The sequence below is a fragment of the Eptesicus fuscus genome, chromosome 4 (assembly GCF_027574615.1).
Source record: "Eptesicus fuscus isolate TK198812 chromosome 4, DD_ASM_mEF_20220401, whole genome shotgun sequence".
Classification (NCBI taxonomy): Eukaryota; Metazoa; Chordata; class Mammalia; order Chiroptera; family Vespertilionidae; genus Eptesicus; species Eptesicus fuscus.
In genome coordinates this window covers 72,269,619-72,286,101 of record NC_072476.1, presented here as the reverse complement: position 1 = coordinate 72,286,101, position 16,483 = coordinate 72,269,619, and the positions used below count along the sequence as shown (strand labels likewise).

Sequence of the window (16,483 nt, the reverse complement as noted above, 5' to 3'; positions counted from 1 at the left end):
GTGGGTGATTGCCATTTTGTCAGTGCTACCAAGCATGGTGATAGGAAAAGAATCAGGGGGAAAAAAAAAGCCTGGTTGAGGAATCCTAGGGAAACCTGGGATTACAGCCTCAATCTGTCACTTATTAGCCATGGGACTCAGAGCAAGTCACCTGACCCTCAGTGTCCTCAGCCATCAATCAGAAAAGAGGGGGAGGGGTAAGAAGGGCTATGATGAGCAAATGAACCTTATAAATTAGAAAAAACCATCCAATTGTAAATCTCATTATAACTTAGGATTCATCTTAAAATATGTGATCCGTATGGCCTTTGTTAATAAGCTTCTTTTTCTACAAAAGTATGTGTATAAGTAGAAGGAAATATTTGTGGTTTTTTAATCATACTTAGCTGTCTGAGTGCTTAAGTTGTCATCTCTTAAGAATGTTTCCCATCACATGATTCCGTTTAGGCATCCATCATCCCAGCTGAGAGCTTCCCTTGCTTTTGGTCCACACTGGTACGAGGGCTGAATAGCTAAGGTGATACTTGAAGTTGGGTGATCAAATGTGTAATCATGTTATTGGAAGTTTAAACAACTGGAAATATTCCTTAGCTTCCACAACACAAGTTTCTTTTCAGCCTTGGGTACACTGTAAGGCAGATGGCAGGAGGGGAGGCTCAGAAATGCTACTGGTCAGAGTGCAATAACAGATGCTGTGTGAGTGGAATGGCCAGACCTAAGGGGCCACGCCAGTTTACAAGCGTCACGTAGTCTCATTTACCGACAGTGGGATTTGAGCACAGCTGTGATGAATAAGCAGCCTGGTGTGTGTGTGTCTGTCTGTGTGTCTGTCTGTCTCTCCCCTTCCTCTCTCTTCCTCTCTCTTCCTTCCTCTCCCCTTCCCCCACCCCCTCTTTTTCTCTTTCCCTAATTCTTCCTCAGAGTTAATACCTCCCCATTCAGATAGGGCGCCAGAGCCCTTGGTTTTGTCAGCCTGTCTTACATATTGTTTGAAGTCATGGGGCCAACACTCTAACCAGATGGTTTATGCCGGTCAGACCATATTGGGAATATTGTGTTTGCATTGGGGTGGGGAGCGGGACATGTCTTCGGGTCACCGGCAAGCTGAAATGTGAGCAGAACTATGAACTCTCTTTAAATTCAGTTGTGAGGGGCTTAAGGAACTGAGGGAAAAGAAAAGTGGTGGAAAGGGGATGGGGACACAGTCCTGGCACCTCCCTGTGGGCCGAGGAGGGGTGAAGAAAGGGAGCTCAGCTTGTTGTTTTCCCAGCTCTCGGAAACAGAGTGACCTCTGTAACCACTGGCCCTCGTAGGTCCTCGTCGCCTTATTTGTCAAACCGGGGATTAGTCTGTTTCCCAAGGTGCCCCCTGTGCTGATGCCCTGCGCCTGACCAGGTCCAGGGAGTGGACATCACGGGGGGCCAGGCCTCCGAGGGCTTCCCGTTTAAGAAGGGAGCGTTCCAACGCTGCACGCGCCAAAGAAATCGAATGTGAGCCACGCAACTCAACTTTAAATTTCCCAGAAGCTACATTTTTAAAAGGAACAGATGAAATTGATTCTACTTTAACCCAGTATGTGCAAAAGTGTTACTTCAATATGTAATGCGTGTGAAGCATGTTACTAAGACGTGGTACATTCTTTTTTCACGCTAAGCCCTGAGAACCCGGTGAGTGTCTCACAGGGGCAGCACGTCTCCGTTCGGACCTGCCACGGGTCCGCGGCTCGAGGGCCACCGGGGGCCAGTGGCTGCCACGTCGGGCAGCACCGCTTTCGTGCTCACCTGAGTGCTTACGACACGTCAGACCCCAGTGAACCAAGGGCTCTACATGCAGCTCTTCACTTATTCCTGCATCAGGTCTCGGGGAGATGCCCGTTACATCAGGGTTTTTTAAGTAAAGGGATAATTCGCACAAGTGCACACAAGCCACGGGAGCCCCGGTTTGATCCTGGATCTGTCTGATCCCAGTGTTCCTAACCAGTAGGCATGCCGGGGGGAAAGGGAGGCAGTGACTCCCCATCATGAAGCTGGACGGCCACTTCTGTGTAAGATGTCAGGGTTAGAGCTTGGCAGTGGACTCCACAGGCCAAGGAAAGGGAGGCTGTCTGGGCAGCTTATCTCCCAGCATCTCCTGCACAAACAAACATCCGTTAGCCATGGCCCCGGTCATTTTGGTCATAGATAGCTTCTCTGAAGAGATGAGCTGGGAGTTTCCTGGAAGCATATATCATACATAGTTCCTAGAATATTACTTTAAATAAGAAACGTCACTGTGTGTGTGTTTTTTTTTAAATCATCCAAAGCTTTTATTTTTAACCCGATGTTCCTGTTTCAGACATTTTTAATGATGAATGATGACTGGGGGTGGGGCTGTGTGGGGAGCCACGGCGGCCTTAGGAACCGCCGTCTCCCACGTGGCTATAATTAGCCGCGTGCCCACCTTTGACTCTTGGCAGCGTGTTTGTCGGCGCACTCCCAGGCAGCCCATAAGTCCCCAGCAGGGACGGGTCATGGGCCAGCGGAAACGGCTGTGACCATTCTTCTCGTACAGACTTGCAATAAGTAAGAAGTGAGAAAAATGATGTTTACAGATGGTTTCTTGGATTTTTACCCTGTTTTCAAACATAACATTTTTGGAATTAACTTTGAGGTGTCCTCTGTCATTGGCGAGCAGTTGCCCGATGCTTCAGAATGTGAACATTGTTTTGTTTTTGTTTCCATTGTCCATGCTGCGTGAACATTTCCTGCTGTAGTTGAGGAAAAGTTCATCGTCCAGTGAGACCACGTAATGCCTTTGAAAGAACTGAGGTTAAATGCAACAGCAGGACTGCACGAAAAGTGAAATTTCAGGCACCGAATAGACCTGTTTGTAACTCCAGGCAACTTCCCTTTGCTTCCTTTGTTTGGAAGGGACGCTCTATCCAGCAGCACTGTCCCCACTTAGGGAAAAGTGAGCCAACTTGACCATTTGCCTTTTATGTTAAAGCTAGAGGCCCGATGCATGAAATCTGTGCAAGGGGCTTGGCCCCCACCCGCCGTGGCAGCTGCCTCGGCCTCGGCCCCCACCACCGCGGCTTCATCCGGAAGGTCGTCCAGAAGGACATCCGGTCTAATTAGCATATTACCCTTTTATTATTATAGATCTGTGTATATAACTACATAACTTGCTCTTTAATTGGGACGGGGTGGCCGAAGACCATAAAGAAGGCTCTTCCAGAGGAGTTTTCTAGCGCTTCACTTTTTACTGAGCCGCTCTTCCATTCTCTACCACCTGAAGACAGGGACCCAAGCCCGTCTGTTAGTCCTCCACCCGATGAGAGGTTCTTCAACACCCGGCTGCTGTGTCGGCCAACAGCCAAACCCTGCCCCCCGCTAACCTCCCCCCACAGCCCACACAGGGCGCCTGCTCACACTGGCCTTCCAACCGTTCCAGAACTTTCTCAGAGCAGGAGAGGTAGCCCTTAGTCTGGCTCCTGAAGTCCTGCAATGTATTAAACAGGCTCCAAAGTTTTAAAGTTATTAAAGTCAGGAAAGGGGGATATTAGGTATCATTCCCGCACCCTCCATGGTAGCAGGCCAAATCAGCAGCACTTTTTCCTCCTCCTCCACAAAAAGTAGCCTCAGTCTAAAAAGAAGGAAAAGTATTTAGATAAGGAATCGTTCGGCATACTTGTGCCCATGTTACTGACAGTATAATCCTACTGTATCAGCCATAGAAAACCCAGGCTTCGGTTATCAGGCGCTCACAAACTTTCCGGAGCCTTAGAGCAGATGTGGTGAATTTCTGCGAGACGGTGTTATTTAAGGGATTACCTTCGAAGCTTTATTTCTGTATGTGTTGTGCACTCCCTCGGAGAAGCAGATTTCTGTAGGGCTGCTGTCTGAGTCTGTCTCTTCTTTCTCTGTTTTGAAAGGACCAAAAAACTGATCATTGATGTGATCCGGAACCAACCAGGAAACACTCTGACAGAAATCTTAGAGACACCCTCAACTACACAACAGGTATTGGTCTTGGAGTGTAAAATAATAAGTACCATAGATATGAGTTCGTTTTATTAATCTTCATGCCAAATGTTTACTGTTATCTCAGAGCAACTGTATCTAAAATGATTTGGAAGTAAGGAATGTTTATCTATTACTCAGCCAACTGAGTTCAGCTATATAAGGAAATCCATATGGAGAATCAATGAAGTAGAAAATGCAGCACTGAATTTAGGCTGAAACTAATTTTGTCCTGGACTAGGAAGATAGTTCTGGGTCTTTCAAAGCTTCTGAATATTCATCATAAACTTTATCAGTCAGTACATGGGCGGATAAGTCAGTTAAGAGATAGTTCTGGTCGACCGGATGTAGAAAAATGCCTTTCATATTTTATGTTTGCTAACTTGAAGAAACGATGAAGTGTCTCACATTAAAACTTCAAATTCTTCGGAAGCAAATGTCTTGAGTCTGTTGGGTCATGGCACCATTATCCTGGTGTAAGTAACTGCAGTGTCATAACAGTCGTGCATTAAAATCTCTATTAGCATCTTTTAAAATGCATCATTGCCCTGCCTGGTGGCAGAGTTGGTTCCAGCGTCATCCCACGCACCAAAAAGGTTTCGGGTTCCATCTCCAGTTGGGACACATATGGGAGGCAACCTATCTATGTTTCTCTGTCTCTCACTCTCTCCCTGCCAGTAAACATATCCTCAGGTGAGGCTTAAAAAATAAAAACAATAAAATGCATGTTGTTTAGTTAGTTCTGATTTAATTTCAGTGTTGCTTTAGTATCAATAATTGCCACTCCCTAAACAAACGTTGACAAAATTATCTGATTAGTTCTTTCTTAGAAGAACTGCACATAATCTTCCTGAATCATTCCTAATTAAATTGGTTGCCAAGAAATCATTCTGTCACCGTTTTAAAAAACATAAAGTAAAATTAAGTTCTCTGATGTTGGTTAATGTATGGATATTTTTAAAACAATGTAGGTAGAACATCCTACTAATTTAGTATGAGGATTTTAGTCCTTATTCATATTTCATTTTTTCCCAAATGTAGCATAGTCACTAAGAACACAGACTTCCAAGGTCAAGTATAGCTCTGTACCTCCTAGCTGTGCAACCCTAGGCACCTAGAAATATTTCCGTGCCTCATTTTCCTCAGTTGTAAAATGGGAAGAATAATAATAGTACCAATTCACAGACAGGAATAAATGAGTTAAAATATGTTAGAGGGTAGAATGATAACTGGCACATGTTAAATGCTCAATAACGTTGGCTGCTGCTGCTACTATTGCTGGTTACTGCTGGCCTGCTAAATTGTTCCTGTGCCCATAATGGTGACCTGTGCACTGTGTGTGTAATAACATTTGTGTCCTTAGACTTTATCTACTGTGTCAATCAGTTGCCTAGTACAATGAAATAGGAAGATCGCCAGTCCCTTTTATTACTGTTTTTTAAAACTATCGAAATTACATTCTTTCATTTACTTATCGTTTATTTAGGAACTTACCACGTGCTAGAATGTTTTTATTTCCTTTGGTTCAAAGAAAGCCTGTAGCTTTTTCAGAGATGGAAGTTTGAGAATGATTCTCTCAGTCTCTGACTACCTTCTTGCTTATGAATCTCCATAAATAGGGCTGATGCGTGAGAGTTTAGCTGAGTTCTGCACGTTCAGAGTTCTCACAGCCATGTGTTGTTGTCTTTTCATGGGTAATTTAGTTTTAATTTCTTCAACTGGACTATCCAGGAATTGAAATCCTTCCATCCGGGGAATTATATTGTTATCCATTGTATTATGTCCATGATGTGGGCAGTTTGTCACCTTAGCAGGAAAGTAGCTATTGGAATTTGTCCCCAAAAGGCCTGACACCACTGCTGTGTTTCTCAGAAAGGTGAAGTAATTCCTTCCCAAAGACCTACCTCAAGACCCATGAAGAACACATCTGGTGTTTGGACTTTGGTTTGAGGACTTCTCTCATTTTAACATTAACTTGCCTTGTGCAGGTTCTGAATCTGTGGGATTAGGGAGTCAGAGAAAAAGCAACATCTTGATATTTTTCGCTTTTCAGGAAATGGCTCATGCCACAGACATGGAGAGCCGTGCAATTAAAGATTCCAAGGCTCCAGAAGAAATGAAGGACGGACAGTCTATGGTTGAAGATGCACAGCTGCCCCTTGAGCAGAAGAAGAGGAAAATCCAGAGGAATCTTCGGACTTTGGAACAGATGGGACACATTGCATCCAAAAATAAATACCAAGACATTCTCAATGAGATTGCCAAGGTTTTTGGAAATAATATTCTTTCTTAGCAGACATTTGCTAATCATTGGTCACATTCTGAGCAATCTGGGAGGTGCCATTGAGGGATTCATATTGGTATATGCCATGGTCAGTCTTACAGATTGTTAAAGGTTTCAAAGCAGTTGATGACTTTTAGTAATGATCATAATTCCCCCAAGTCATTATAAGAGTTGACACATCCCGGAAATAAATGCTCCGGAAATATAATAGATACGTTTCATCTTCTAAGCCAGTGGTCGACAAACTGCGGCTCTCGAGCCACACGCAGCCCGCGAGCCGTGGTTTGCCGCTCTGTTGACTCATGAGTTTGCCGACCACTGGGATAGGGGCTTAATCACAAGGAACAACAACAGCCTGTCATTATTGGAATCGAGAGTCTAGGTCAGTGGTCGGCAGAGCGGCAAACCACGGCTCCGACCACTGTTCTAAGCAATACCTACTGGTCTTAAGATGACACTCTTAGGAGAGTTCTTTCTGGAGTTGTTAGTTGTCTTATTGCCCAATTGCTCTTAGGACCTGCCACTGAGATGGTAAATTTATGTCCCTGAAAATTTGCCTCTAAATGCAGTTCTGACTTAAAGATTCGTTTCCATCTTCTCATCCCACATCTTTACAGTTGAGAAACTTCCTGAGCAAAGGCTCTCAAATTAGCCCAAGGACACACCACAGGAACTGGCTGAGATCTGTTTGCCAAGGATAAGAAAGTGTTTGGTTTCAAAGGACATTTCATTCTTTTTATCCACACACGCCCTTTAGAATGGGTCTAGAGGTTAAGAGCAGTGACGTGATCAGAGAAAAAACGTCCTTCCTTCTGGGAGGGAAGTGCACTCAGCTTCGTGCTTCCCTGGAAGGCCATGGTCCGTCTGGCAGCGGCTGTTCGCTCCCAGCAGAGGACTCGAGGGAAGCAGCGCTGCTTTCTATAGCTCTGGGCGGGAAATACTCGTCTTTGAGAATGTGTAGTAGAGAAATTGATGCTGCTTTGCTTTTCCATCGAGAAAAAAATAAACCTTAGCAGCGCTCTTAAAGTGAAACATGGGCATTTGCCAGTTGAGAAGTGAAGAGGGAAGGGTGTGAGAGATTAAAATAAAGTGACTGAGATGAACAAGTTAACAGTCACAAATTCCGATTTGATACTTGATACTCATCTTGTCGCAAATGGGCAAGATTGTAAAGCTCACTTCTGCTTAAATCTCACATAGCTTTTACTTGTTTTAGGATATTCGAAATCAAAGAATCTATCGTAAGCTTCGAAAAGCTGAATTGGCCAAACTTCAGCAGACCTTGAAAGCACTTAACGAGAAGGCAGCATTTTATGAAGAGCAAGTTAATTATTATGACACCTACATAAAGACTTGCTTAGACAACTTAAAAATAAAGTAAGTTAAAATCATATATTCATTTGCAATGTCATGATTTATATGGGATGTCAATTCTTTTACAATCTTGGGCTGTTGGGTTGGGTTTGGAAGCAACTTTTTGCTTTATTTTATAACCAAAAACTAGAATCTCAATTTTATGAATTGGCACTGTGAACTAAGAAGTCAGGACTGAATTTAGAAACTTTGTAATTCCTCATCAGCATAATTTTATACCTGAAATTAAAGTAGCTTGGGGAAGAACTTGCATTATTTCTTTTGTCTTTTTTAGTCAAAGATGTCTTTTAAGCACTATTATAAAAAACAACGGCTACTCTTTTTTTTTTTGGAATATTTACAGTAGACAGTAATTTATATTCTTGGTAATGTTAGATAACACCAGATATTTGCTAATTGCATAGCAACCTAATGATTTTAAGTTGCTTAGTGGTTTTTTTAAAAAAAAATCATTATTTATACAAAAGACAAAATTTGGCAGTTCTCTGTTACCCATTAGCATGCACAGCATAGATTTCCGATATGCATTATAGCTACTTTTAATGAGTATTGTTTGCTCATAATTTTTCTTATCGTTAGACTAAGGTCAGTACCTAATAAAATTTTAATTACCCTTTTAAATAGGTAATACAGTGTTGTTTATGTAATGCTTGTTGTCAACTTGACAGTAGGAAGTGGTGCTATAGGGAAAAATATATTCCATTAATCTTAGAAGCTTGGTTAAGGGAAATAACCAAATGTCAGCCACACTCAGGTGTGCCCCACTAGTTCTGAATTTTAATTCATTTGCTTGTGGCCTGTAAATAACTTTTACTCTACAGCTGGGAGGGAAAAGTTGGTCAAGTTAATATTCAGTAGAAATATTAGAAGTTTTAGAAACTTAAGAAATGTTAGAGGTTTTCTTTACATATGTATTGCAGACTATGTCAGACTTCAGTTTGAATTACAGGCTAAACTGCTTGAAGGCATTTTACAAGCTCTTGCAGCCAGGTGAGCTGGATTTGGGTTCTGATTCTCTCTCACATTGTGTGATCTTGAACCTGTCCGATGAACTTCTCTGGAGCCCCAGGTGTCTCATGTAAAGGTGAATGAGGAGTGCCAGCCTCAGACCTAAATGGAATAGCATTTAGGAAAGGAATTTTATTTCAGAGCATTAGGGAAATGTTCATCTTGTACATGTGAGGCAATATTTATAAAGCTCTTAGAAGAGTGCTGGCCACATAGTATCTGTTGAAGGAATTAAAGCCGCTCTAGGGATACCTTTACTCAGGAGTACACAGTTCATGTTATTGTACCAGCGCTGCTTGTGAAATGACTTCATAGGGCCACTTCGAGATGTCTGAGAAACAGACTGCAAGTTTTATGAAAAATATTGGTCTGTAATTCAAACTTCGTCACTTTGAAAATAGCTTTCCCTTCAGCAGTGCATCGTGAGGTTTTACTGCATGGGGAAATTGTCACCTGCTACCCCAAAATAGAAAGTTGCATATTCGGGGCCATGGGGCCAGGTCTGCACCGTGGTGTACACCTCGGGCACGGTTATTGCGTTGCCAGAAACATCCGAGTTTGCCATCATGGTGACAGACGGCTTGTTCTCCTTTCGCTAGAAATTCTCGGCGGTCCATTAAAGTGGACGGGAAAGGCGAGTCCAAGGGGATGAAGAGGGCGAAGCCAGTGCGGTACACGGCCGCGAAGCTGCACGAGAAGGGTGTGCTGCTGGGCATCGACGACCTGCAGACCAACCAGTGAGTGTGACCGGGAATCCGCACAGAGCACACCCCCTCTGAGCGCCCCTCACGCCTCCCTCACAGTCCTCTGGTTCCCGTGGCCTTTGAGGAGAGCTTCACTTGGTCTGTCAAGGCTTACCCTTGATTACAGGTGATGGGGAGATAATGCGTATTGTCACCTCTAGTCTTCCCAGCAGGCCTTGAGCCTCTGGTGGGTTGTATGAAGGGCTTACCAAGTTGTGTTTCCCATGGCCTGTCCAGTGTGTCTGGATTTGCCGGCCTCCCTGTTCCCTCCGAAAGAACAGAGTCAAAGAAGTGAGAATGAAGGCTGCCTTCTGGTCTTGATAGATTAGATGATTTACCATTGAAAAATAGTGCCTTTCTAATTGCAAAGCCACGGACTGCGTGCCAACCTGGGTCTGGCACTCCAGCCCTGTGCTATTAGGGGGTGCCTCTGGTGTGGAGGAGAAAGCCGCACCCACCTCTGCATCCCCACCCCAGGCGCCATCAGGTTTTCCGTTTTAAAGGGACCTGGAAAGCACCAAATGAACAAACAAGACAAACAAAAAGTCATGGACACAGATAACAGTATGGCGGTTATCAGAGGGAAGGAGGGATACAGGCGGTAGTAAAGGGTAAAGGGGGTCAAACATATGTTAACAAAAGGAGATTTGACTTCGAGTGGTGGGCACAGTGCAATATACAGGTCATGTGCCATAGAATTGTACACTTGAAACCTACATAATTTTATTAACCAATGTCACCCCCAATAAATTTAATGAGAAATAAAAATATAAAGGGGACATGAACCTGATGCCCCATCACTCCCTTGTCCTTGGTCCGGGGGAAGCCAGATCCACTGCTCCTAACTCCTCGCCTTCCTTCAGGGCCTGGCTTCTACTCCATTTCTCCCATCAAACCTCCTGACAGCCCTGACTCAGAGGAAATGCTGCTTCCTATAAAATTTACCCTCTGAAATACTTAACTAGCCTCTCGGTGGTATAAGTCAATGTTCAGTCCTCATATTCTGTGACTCTCCTGCACTTCCAACTCTATTTTATGCTCTTACTTTGCATTTCTGTTGTCATAAAGCACCTACTCCAGTGCTCTGTGAGTTACCTCAACAAGAGCCACGAAGCGTAATTTTAGTGAGCAGAATGGGGGAAAGGATGGGCGGTTTGGGATGACTTAGACCATTCCCTGAGAATGAGAACTGAGGATTCCGTTAATTTGTTTCAGCTTTGAGCATATATTTGTAGTTCCACATATGTGACCGTCCCTTTCTTCGTTAGGTTTAAAAATGTCACATTCGATATCTTATCCACTGAAGATGTGGGCATCTTCGATGTCAAATCCAAATTCCTGGGCGTGGAGATGGAAAAGGTTCAGCTCAATATTCAGGTAAGCTGGGATTCCTGAGAACTGAGCGCGAGCCCTGAAATTACCTCTCCATGGTGACCGTGAACTTCAGCAAAGCAGGCCGATGTAAGCCTTATTAGCCAATATTAGCTTTGATGCATTGATTATTTTTTAAAGGCTATGATTTTTCAAATGATTGGAACTTAAAATGCTTTTAGGTGGTAAGACCATGTTTCCATTTTGAAGCGTAGAGAAGAGAATAATATGAAAGTATTCAGAGCTATTAAGTAGAGGCTGGAAAGTTTCCTGTTGTTAGGAACTTGCCCTTCTTTCTAAGACTGTGTGTGCCCAGGATTGGAGCTTTCTCATTTGCGTTTCTCCTCCTTCCTCCCTCCTCCTTCCCGGAGTGTTTTTTACATGTTTCTTAAATCTATTCATTTGTTTGGGATCATATGAATGAACGACTTTGTGCAAAACAGGTAACTATAAATAGAAAAATGATACTTGCAGTCTGAATTATTTCCTCATAAGAACTACATTTAAGCCAAAGATACTTGAACAGAAACTGAGAAACCCAGTCTACGTGTCGCCGTCCTCCAAAAAGACGAAGGGAGGGTACAACCAAACATTTAAGTTCATCTGCTGCCAACTTCTTAATTCTTAGCACAGAATCAATTTAGAGAAGCAATTGAGTTTTCTTTTTTGTATAAGAATTTTCAAACGGCAATAACGCCTGTTTACCTGGGTCCCAGACTACTTGTGTGAAATGGTTTTCAGGTATTCTGCATGAATCATCTTGACCAGCCACTGGGCATGATGGATGTCCCAGCCTCACTGCCCGCCCAGCCCAGCCCTGAGAGCCCTGAAGTTACCGCCCTCCAGGGAGCAGATACCAGAGCCCTCTTTTCTATTGAGCCTGCTTGTAACTTAAGACGAAAATGGGAGCTAAATGGGCATGATAAAAACAGTGAGCTAATGGAGCAAATTAGAGTATAGAGAGAGAAATAAAAGACACTATGTAATTATGAAAAGTAGACTTAAATAAACAGTATTGTTTTCTAACTGAATTTAAATATCACTAACTGTATCCATTTAACAGTTTTTAACTGGAAGTCTTGAGTTACTTCATGTAACATTTTGACAAATATGGGAAGAGAAAAGAATGCTCCTTGGCTACTGATTCTTCTCCAGAAATGGCAGGCATACCAGGCGATTGCCAGGCAGGAAAGGACCCAAGACCAATCAGTATCAACTGGACGGATGAATGCCAAGTGCCCAAGAGACGCCTGTTTAGAAAGGCCTCAGACATTCCATGGCATTTCCTTTGAACACTGATGCAAATACCACATTTTGTTAAGGACTTAATATGCAGTGGGATCAGCTATTCATCCCATTCATTTATCCACATAATTGTGAAATGTTACTCCTTAGCTAATAAGCCCCAGATCTTTAAAGTCATTACCATATCATCAAGACCACCTATAAGATTTGCAAGGCTCAATGTAAATGAAAATAATATTCATTTGTATAGTTATTGAGAATTTTAAGATGATGACAGCAGAACATTAAAGTACAGGGCCCTTCTGATGATGAAACCCTGCACAGGCTGAATGCCCAAGGAGCTGGCCCTACATATATTAGCTGTCAGACATAAAGTCAGGCTTCTATACATATAGCTTTCAGACAATTACATTATCAAGTGAATGACCAAGAGAAACATGATGGCCAGATCTTTACTGAGTCAAGAAGTTTCTAACAGCCCTAGCTGGTTTGGCTCAGTGGGTAGAGCGTCGATCCAAAGACTGAAGGGTCTCAGGTTTAATTCCAGTCAAGGGTGCTTACCTCAGTTGCAGGCTCAATCCCCCGGTCTAGTTAGGGTGCATGCGGGAGGCAACCAATTGATGTGTCTCTCTCACATTGATATTTCTCTTTCGGTGTCTCTCCCCTCCCTTCCACAAATCAATGGAAAAATATCCTCGGGTGAGGATTAACAAAAAAAGAAGATTCTAGTAAGTCTTAAGGAAGATGCCGTGTAGCATTGTGTCTAGGTTTACTTCAGCCCACTCTTCCCTTAGTTCCTAAAGGTTATATCCTACTAGAGGACCAGTGCATGAAAATTCATGCACTGGAGGGGGGGGTGGTCCCTCAGCCAGGCCTGCCCCCTCTCACAGTCTGGGAGCCCTCAGGGGCAGGAGGCAACCCGGTGATCAGGGGAAGGCAATGCCCCTTCACAACTCTGCTGCTGCCACTGCCGGCAGCACAAGCATCAGCCGACCCTGGTTACCTGAGCCTCAGGTGGCTCTGGGCGACTGGGCGTGCCGCCATCTTTGAGGGTGGGGCAGTCAATTGGCATATTCCCTCCTTATTGGCTGTGGGTGCCACCAATTTGCGATGGTGTGAGGGTCAATTAGCATATTCCCTCTTTATTAGATAGGATAGCTATAGGTTATATACATAAAAGAAGGGTGAGATGTACATGAACATGTTCTGCTTATACAAATAATGGCCTGGGCTCACTGAGACTGCAGGGTTGGCATTCTCCCTTTCCCAGTTGAAGAACGGAGGTGCCGAGAGCTGAATAGGGAAGAAGCAGCCGGAGTCCACGGTCTTCATTGCTCTGCTCCACTGCCTCTCTCACAGGTTCCAGCTGATCCTGACAAGAAAGGGGTTTGCAGATACCTTGATCTCATATGTCCAGTAACTCTCCTGTGAGGTTAAGAGTGTTACTCTCAGTTTACACACAAGGAAACAGGGGTTATGTGACACTGCAAGATCACAGGATAGCAAATGGTGGAGCTAAGACTAAAATCTGGTCTTCCAGTGGCAAGTGTTCTCTGCTCCCCACCTGGGGGGCCCAGCTAATTCCCCATGCATCGGCCATTCCTTCTCAACTTAATTCTATTGATTTCTTTTCTAAGAGATTTGGAGTAACAGACTTTGCCTTTCCCAAAGGAAAAGTGAACCACCAGTACTCTTTAGTAGGTAAAAGCATTCTTGATGAAAGAACTTCAGTTCCCTATGGAATTTCCGTCTCAGAAGCATATCTAAATAATGTAAGGGTTTAGCTGAGTGCAGTTGGAGGTCATTGAAAAAGTAGAGGAGGAAGCTAACAAGAGCCACTTTCTCTCAAAAATGATTCTGCAGGTGGCCTTCCTCAAGACATTATCATTAAGAACCTAGAAATTTCCAGAGCTAGACATAAGACATTATCATTAAGAACCAAGAAATTTTCAGAGCTAGAAACAAGAAAACGAGACCTGGGTATTAGTCTGGGGCAGTTCTATTTGGCAAAGGTCTCCTGTCCTGTGTATTTTGAAATGTTACTGCTTAGTCTCATGCAAATGGCTTGTGTGACCCAGTTATGAATTTTAGCAGGGGAGTTCATTTTCTTGGTTATATGGTGGCAGGGGAACTCAGAATGACAGACTGACCTGGGAACGAGGGCTTGTTCTCAGTATAGGAACAGAAGTAGTCCGGGTCAGAGGAGTTAACTTTGTATAGCAGTTCTCCAAATTTCAATCATACAACTTCAAAAATAAATAGCATGATCACTTCACCCCATTTGTACATATTTATTTATAAAGTATATTTGCTCCTATCACTATGCTAAAAATATACTTTATAAAACATATACAAAATTTAAATGTTTAAAAAGTGAACAAAATAAAAATAAATAGTTCTAATATTCTTTCTACTCCTTAATGAATTGTTTTGCTCAGTTCACTTTAGAAAACACTGATGTTCTAAAGCAGTGGTCGGCAAACTCATTAGTCAACAGAGCCAAATATCAACAGTATAACAACGATTGAAATTTCTTTTGAGAGCCAAATTTTTTAAACTTAAACTTCTTCTAACACCACTTCTTCAAAATAGACTCGCTTAGGCCGTGGTATTTTGTGGAAGAGCCACACTCAAGGGGCCAAAGAGCTGCATGTGGCTCTCGAGCCGCAGTTTGCCGACCACAGCTCCAAAGGCTATACCCCCATCTTGCTGGAACATTTGTTTCGAATTTCTCAATTAAAAATTAAAATTATATATCTGAATTAACTTAATCATAATGGTTTTCTTCAAATGGTTTTTATCAATTCTAAAAATCTCTTTCCTTTCATTTAGGTAAATGATTCTTAAAGTATGGTACCCAGGCCAACAATATAATCATCATGAATAGGCACTTGTTAAAATACAAACATTGGGGCCCCACCCCAGAGCTACAGAATCAGAAATTCCTGGGTGTGGGGCCCAGCATGCTTTAACTAGCCCCTGTTTTAACCAGATGATTCTGACACACATTAAAGGGTAAGAACCCCCACCTAGGTCATTAGGTCACTTGAATCTTATTTTCGTCAACAAATTGTTCTGGAATGTTTTTTAAATGTGCTAAATGTCAAGTTTGAGATTTAATGATGTTCCTTAAATTTCAGGATTTACTTGAGATGCAATATGAAGGAGTAGCTGTAATGAAAATGTTTGATAAGGTTAAAGTGAATGTAAACCTTCTCATATACCTGCTGAACAAGAAATTCTATGGAAAGTGAAGTGCCTGCAGAAATTCCGTGGATTCGGTATCACCTGGATCGGGAAATGAATCTGTTTCGTATTTTTGTTTTTAAACACGATTGGAATCACTGCTCATAAACGTGTGATTTTTTTTTTTTAAAGACCAAAACTGTTCCGAAGAATGTACCCATTGTGCCTTTTTGATAATTTGATACTATACTAGAATGACACACAAAATGAATTAATGTAAACACTTCCACATTATACTGTGGAATAGGTACTCTGATTTAAAACTTTGGACATTCTGATTTCTGTTAAAGTAGGGAGAAATGAATTTAGCTGACTCGGGACAAATGTGTAAACCTATTTTCCTATGAAAAAAATTTAAGTGTCCCATTTGAATAATGTAATTCTTCATAGATTTTTTTTTAATCTGTGAAGAAATGGAAACCTAATTATTTGTAATGAATTATTTAGACAGATACTTAGTTCTAAGCCCTGTCTTCTGGGAGTTATCAATTTTAAAGAGAACTTTTGTGCAATTTTAAATGAAGTTTTTATAAGTAATTGAAAGTGACAATAACACTTTCTGTATAAAAGTATATATTTTATGTGATTTATTCCTACTAAATGAAGTGCACTAGTGCCTCATGGTAAAGACTCTTGTACCCAGAGCCTGTAAGTGACTAAGGAACATCGTGAATAGCGATCTTAGGCCCCCACCTCTACCCCTCACAATTTATTTGAATACTTCCATTGTGCCTCTCAATTTTTGTAATGCAATAAAATCAGTATTTAGATGGTTTTTAAATGTATTCTTTGAAAATTGTTTCATGTAAAATAAATGTTACTGAATTACATTAATTTGGCTTTTAAGTTGTCTCAATAAATCCAAACAATTTAGTGGAGAAGGTTCTTGGTGGGGCTTATCAGGGAAAAGTAGGAATACACCTATAGTTGTATGCATTAGGGTCTGGAGTAAGCTGCTGTGACCAAGAGATCCAAAACCCTGTGGTTGAAACAAGATAGATGTTTTTCTCAAATTCAGTAGCTCCAAGGGAAGTGAGCAGGCCCACAAGGTTTTCCGGGGATCCGGCTCTGTCCTTGACACTGATTCCTGGCCAGCAGGAAGAGGGGAAAAAGTCCAGGGCAAGCATTTTAAGTTACACATTAAGTTACACTTCTGCCTATATCCCATTGACCAAACAAAACTTGAGTCATGTGGCCAGAGCTAGCTGCAA

General features: G+C 42.4%; 1 protein-coding gene across 2 annotated transcripts in view; it reads left to right on the top strand.

The window, feature by feature from the left end:
* Positions 1-16,106, top strand: part of IQGAP2 (IQ motif containing GTPase activating protein 2) — a 221,467-nt gene extending 205,361 nt beyond the window's left edge. For both annotated transcript variants that reach the window (XM_054715155.1, XM_054715154.1), the window contains 6 exons: positions 3,914-4,001; positions 6,055-6,267; positions 7,502-7,662; positions 9,267-9,404; positions 10,679-10,787; positions 15,167-16,106. In XM_054715155.1, the coding sequence (XP_054571130.1) occupies positions 3,914-4,001; positions 6,055-6,267; positions 7,502-7,662; positions 9,267-9,404; positions 10,679-10,787; positions 15,167-15,280 (823 nt within the window). In that variant the 3' untranslated portion in view covers positions 15,281-16,106. The remainder of the gene's footprint in view (positions 1-3,913; positions 4,002-6,054; positions 6,268-7,501; positions 7,663-9,266; positions 9,405-10,678; positions 10,788-15,166) is intronic.
* Positions 16,107-16,483: the final 377 nt, after the last annotated feature.